Here is a 6,000-nt window from a genome sequence, read left to right as displayed (position 1 = left end):
CGCCGCAAGCCTATCGGGCGGAGCTAGGTCCGAGGCAGGAGGATGGGGCTGGAGTGCTTCACACCCAGGACCCCGGGGAAGAAATCCAGATTCTTGTTGGTGTGCAATTGGAAGCCACTCAGGGGTTAATCCGGAGAAGGCAATGGCAGCCCACGCCAGTACTATTGCCTGGAAAATCTCATGGACGGTGGAGCCTGCTGGCCTGCCATCTATGGGGTCGCACAGAGTCGGACACGACTGACGCGACTTAGCAGCAGCAGCAGCAGCAGGGTCGGGTTGGGGTCAGAGTGGGGCGGCGGGCCAGGACCAGGGCGAGCTGGCAGACTCGGAGGAGAACGTACACTCACTGATTTTTTTTTTTTTTTTTCATTATTATTATTTTTTACTGCAGCCGGTAGCTCGGGAAGACAACCAACAAGTCCTCTTCCCCCGAATTCTGAAGCTCCAGCCAGAGAACTCCCGCTAGATGGCCCCGCCCCGGAACCTTGTTTAACCGGAACTTTGCTTTACTGGAACCTTGTTTCGTCAGAACTAGATGCCGAAGTTCCCTGTGTTACTGCCGGACGCAAATGTAACTGAACGCTTCCGGCTAGGAATCATGGCAGCGGCCGTTGGAGACTCACGTGTGAGTGCGGGGAAAAAGCTGAAAAATTCACTAAGGAAGAAGAAGAGGATGAAAATGGTAGTCGCGTCTGTAGCATCGGAGCTGGAAGATAAGGACAAAGACGCTTCCGATAATGAAGGTAACCTACTTGGGCTGAGCTTTGGCTGCTCGGAGAAAAGGCCGGGCTGAGTTTGCGGGAGCAGGGGGTGCGAGTGAATTTCCCGCTGGCAGCCCGAATTTCATCTCCCCAGGACGGCGAAGGGGCGAGTTTGGCTCCGTGTGAGAAGGTTTGAGAAAGTGGTGTTGAGGGGAAGGAAGGTCTCTGTCACGTGTGAAAGCCTCCAAGTTAGTTTATTAGACATTTTCATTGTCACTGTAATTAACTTCTTGTAAGCAAGATGAGTCCGTTGCTTTTTTTATAGCAGCAGCAAGAAAAAAAAAAAAAAAAGAGGCTTACGGTAGCAAGGGGCGAAAGGAAGGGCGATATTTAAAATTACAAGAATGAGTTGGGTCTCCTAGGGAGCAAGGAGGGAAAGTCCGAGAGAGGCTTATAAGAAGCAAGGATGGAAAGGCGGAGAGACGAAGACGGCCGGTATACTTGAATTTTCTTGTGTAGTAGGTGCGTGCGTGTGTTGGGGAATTAGGGATGAGATACTAGTGAGGAAACCGTAGGTGGTTAAAGTAGAATAAATAAAAGTAGCGGTTGATAAAGATGTTTTTCAGAGACGTTTATACTGAAAGGAAGGAAATGTATTTTGAGGCTTTCAACTATGGTATGCCCTTGCTGCCACTCTTTCCCATCGTTCTTGGCACTGGCTTCTCAGGTTACACGGGAGCGCAGACGACCCCTGATCTTCTCCTGCTCAAAGATTGCTCCTTAATATATTGAGAGGTGGTTACAAAGGTAGTTCTCATGATCCTGGTCCAGTTAACAATAAGGATGGAGACAGAGAAATCCATATCCTGTAGAACCCAGTCGAGGCATTGCTTCCTTCTGTCTTATACATAAACTTCATACTGTATGATTATTTTTATTTTAACGTGTCTTTCTTCTTATGGATACAAGTCGTTCAAGTGCTGGAACATGTCTTCTTTATCTTTATTCTCATGGGGCCTCCCTTATACATTTTGGTACTAAGTAAGTTTTCTTGCTGAATAAATAAATAAGGAATCATTTCATCAGGGCCTTAGTTTTCTAAGTCTGGGGGTGGAGAGCGCAGTTTTCTCAGACACAGGGAAAGCACACACACAGTGGCATGTAGTCTCCTGAAACACATGGCTAGTTAGGTTGAAATGAATTATTGGCTGTGGCTCTAGCTATTCAGAGGTGTTACTGAAACTAGGAACATGATAAAGCCAGATTGTAGAGGGCCCTGTGTGCCATATGAAGAAGATTGGATTCTCTATTAGTAGGCAATATGGAGCTCTTGAGACATTTTAAGCAAGAGAATGCCACTTATTTATAAGTATCACTGCTAACTGTATGGTGACTGCCATAGAGTGCCAGAACAGTTAGGCAGAGTTGCAAAGCTCCATTAGGGATTTCACTAGGAAAGTACAGTGAAGACAGAGAGGGGGTCCCCACTTGAAATGTTTTTCAGAAGGAAAGCATTCAATTTTCTAGACAACCAACTTCCAAATAAATTTGTAGCACCATAAATTTTGGGTATATTCCTGTTAGAGGAATTAGGTAGTAATAATAATAGTTTAGGTACTGTGTCACTGTAATTATCATAACACTCCTGTAAGACAGGGTTATTGTTAATATTATCCTCATTTTACTTGTAAGAAACTGAGATGTAGAGAGTTTATATCTTGCTCTCGCAGTGCATAAGCTGATAAGTTGATAGAGGACAAAACCAGCACTGGAGCTTGCTCTGTAGCTTTTTCTCTGACCCCTCAGATCAGATCAGATCAGATCAGTCGCTCAGTCATGTCCTACTCTTTGCAACCCCATGAATCGCAGCACGGCAGGCCTCCCTGTCCATCACCAACTCCCGGAGTTCACTCAGACTCACGTCCATCGAATCAGTGATGCCATCCAGCCATCTCATCCTCTGTCGTCCCCTTCTCCTCCTGCCCCCAATCCCTCCCAGCATCAGGGTCTTTTCCAGTGAGTCAACTCTTCGCATGAGGTGGCCAAAGTACTGGAGTTTCAGCTTTAGCGTCATTCCTTCCAAAGAAATCCCGGGACTGATCTCCTTCAGAATGGACTGGTTGGATCTCCTTGCAGTCCAAGGGACTCTCAAGAGTCTTCTCCAACACTACAGTTCCCTGATAAGGTTGAGGAACCAGGAGGACAGAAATGATCAAACAAAACAAAACTTTCTGGAAAGTAAAAGAGCAGGGCCACAGAATCTAAAGCAAGAATTGGTTATGAGCAGACCATGGTATTGAGACAGGTTTTTGTTCCACTCTCTAAGGTTTGATCACTGAGGGGTGTTTTTGTGGTCAGATTTTATAGCACTCTTTCTGCCATTTATAACTGTAGTCTTCCTTCCTCTCTTCTTCCATCCTTTCTTTTCTCCTAAAATCTGTGTATTATCTCCAGAAATAAAGGATCACTCTTTTCTCAGTTGTATAAGAGGCATCTGTGTTTGTACTGCCTTTCAGAGGGATTTTGGGCTTCTTAGGAGGGAACTTGCCTCAGTTCCCTCATCCATAAAATGGATGTGGTAATAGTGTCTCCTCAGGATTGTTGTGAAGATTCAATGGGCTCATGTATGTAAAGCATTTAATTTAATGGTTGGCACATGGCAACCATAAAATAAATACCATACCATTGCGGCTCAATGGTAAAGAATCCGCCTGCCAGTGCAGGAGATGAGGGTTGGATCCCTGGGTTGGGAAGATCCCCTGGAGAAGAAAACGACAACCTACTCCAGTATTCTTGCTTGGGAAATCCCATGGGCAGAGGAGCCTGGTGAGCTACAGTCCGTAGTTTCGCAAAGAGTCAGGCACTATTTAGCGACTAAACAACAACAGCCTACTTATAAATATTTGGAGTCATGATTGTGACATCTTTTCTGATCTAACAAAACTGCTAGTCCCATCTCTCGGCCACCCAATAAGCCTTCCAGCCTTTGATAACAGCGGTGGAGCTTTCTCCGGAAAAGAGGTTAGAATTTCCTCAGGTAACCCTACAAGGGAGCTGTTGGCCTTTCTGTTTTACAGATGAGGAAACAGAGGCTTGGAGATACTGTTTTCCATTATAGTAGAAAGCCTCTCAGTGGAAAACTGTTCAGTCCATAGATGCCAGGTGTTAACTCAATTCTGTCTTTCTTACTCCGTAATTAACCATTCAATCATGTTTTCGTGGTAAAATTAGGCATAAATAGTGGTTCTATTTATGTTTTAGGGATAGTGATTTTGACAACCATGGATTGTCTCTGGCTAGTTGTTCTGTGGATAGTGTGCACTTAATATTTGCCAGGCTGAATTCATGATTTCATCTTCAAAACAGAACCCAGTGAATGAGGAGGATGGCCTGTGTCACTGTGCCCTGGTGATCTGCATGTGGCCTGACACTGTTTACTACTCCGGGCACACATCTTGCTGCCCCCTGGCTTGCTGGTGACACGGTGTCTGAACTCCTCATCTCTTGAACACAGTTACTCTCTGCCCTCCTCGCCATGCTTGTGCTGGCCCACTAGCTACTCTTTTTTTCCCTTCACTTTCTCTTGACCAGCTTCTCTAGATTTCTATTTAGTTGTCTCCCTCTGCCTTTTCTTTCAGGATTTAGAATGTGTCTCTTCAATAAAGACAAATAATAAAATGCCTTTTATTTAATAAATTCGGTAATGTAGGTCCTTTCAGAGAAGGCAATGGCAACCCACTCCAGTACTCTTTTGCCTGGAAACTCCCATGGATGGGGGAGCCTGGTGGGCTGCCGTCTGTGGGGTTGCACAGAGTTGGACACGACTGAAGCTACTTAGCAGCAGCAGCAGCAGCAGGCCCTTTGGATGGAGATGTTTTCCTTTGGTTTAACTCAGAATTTTCTATTTAATATAAGAAATGGATTTTTTTTTTCCCCTCCTGTGAAATCAGGTATTTCTGGAAAGGTGATACATAAAAACAGCTTTCTCTTTTTTTTAAATTTATTTTTATTTATTTATTTGGCTGCTTAAAGTACTAATTGCAGCAAGCGGGTTTAGCTGCCCCACAATATACAGGATCTTAGCTCCCTGCCGGGGATTGAACCTGTGTCCCCTGCATTGGAAAGCAGATTCTTAACCACTGGACCGCCAGGAAAGTCCCCAGAAATAGCTTTTCTAGTTCAGATATTTCTGTGTGTGTGGCCTTGGCAGAACTATATTGTTATAAAAAGTTCACAGAGACTGGATTCTGAGAGACTTTAAAGGCAGGCAGTTGAAGTGGACTTCAGACACATGAGGAATCAGCATGCACATTACAGGCTTGTTATTGAAGTGTACCAGCTCATTTTATCAGGAAGTTGAGTTAGAGACTTATATTTGAATTTTAATTGGTTCAAAAAAATTGATAAGGATGTGCCTTATATCAACATTTGAAAGCAGCTTCCTTCAGTGAGATGCTACTTACATTTCCTAGAAAAACACACAACTATAGCCCATGTGTTGTTTGCACTTTTATTTTTTATCTTCTGGCTTTAATTTCTTTTGACTTGTTGTGTAAGAAAGGTAGAAAATTGTGCTTTCATGAGTGTAAAACTCTTGGATATTGTTTGTCAGACTTTGCAGAAGTTTCCTAGTTCCATTACCTTAAAGCTTTGGTAAAAGCTGTATTTCAGAACTTGGCATGAATCCTGATATGTGATGTAGTACTCGATATCCATTTATTATAAAATTGGAAACTTCTCTTAATGTGATTTTTACACTCTCTTCTCATGTACCAGATATCACTGAGGTTACAGATTAGCAGAAGTTATATGTGATATAAACTTGAATGATAGCAAAATGATTCAGACTGTAAGTTTTGGTAAATTGTAGTACTTACTCTTCAGTAGGGTTTGAACTTTGGTCACAGTCAAATTGCGAATGATCCCAAATCAGAGATATGTGTAAGGTAAGATGCTGTGGTCAGCATTCGAGTAATACATAAATGCCAAGCGTTATAAAGGAGAGGATGACACCCCTACGTGAGTTGACCTGGAACTACTCAGATTTACTGAATTAATACCTTGTTGGTGGTTTAGATACCGTGTATGCTTGGCTCTTATGTTTGTAGTCTAAATAAAAAACACAGCCTTCCCATTCAGTAGATCAATTCAGGTGGAAAAAATGAAAACAGTGGTGATGATACCAAGTATTATAAAGAGCAGTAATGGCAACCTGTTCCAGTGTTCTTGCCTGGGAAATCCTATGGACATAGGAGCCCGGTGGGCTACAGTTCACAAGCTTGCAAAACGTAACTTAGTG

General features: G+C 43.5%; 1 protein-coding gene across 1 annotated transcript in view; it reads left to right on the top strand.

Annotated features, from left to right (window-relative positions):
* Positions 1–524: 524 nt before the first annotated feature.
* RRP15 (ribosomal RNA processing 15 homolog) overlaps positions 525–6,000 on the top strand; it is a 52,588-nt gene continuing 47,112 nt past the window's right edge. The window contains exon 1 of the mRNA XM_006076184.4: positions 525–743. Coding sequence (XP_006076246.4) covers positions 536–743 — 208 coding nt within the window. The 5' untranslated portion in view covers positions 525–535. The remainder of the gene's footprint in view (positions 744–6,000) is intronic.

The sequence above is a fragment of the Bubalus bubalis genome, chromosome 5 (assembly GCF_019923935.1).
Source record: "Bubalus bubalis isolate 160015118507 breed Murrah chromosome 5, NDDB_SH_1, whole genome shotgun sequence".
In the NCBI taxonomy this organism is placed as follows: domain Eukaryota; kingdom Metazoa; phylum Chordata; class Mammalia; order Artiodactyla; family Bovidae; genus Bubalus; species Bubalus bubalis.
Note: the sequence above shows the minus strand (reverse complement) of the source record. Positions and strands in the feature narration are given on the sequence as shown.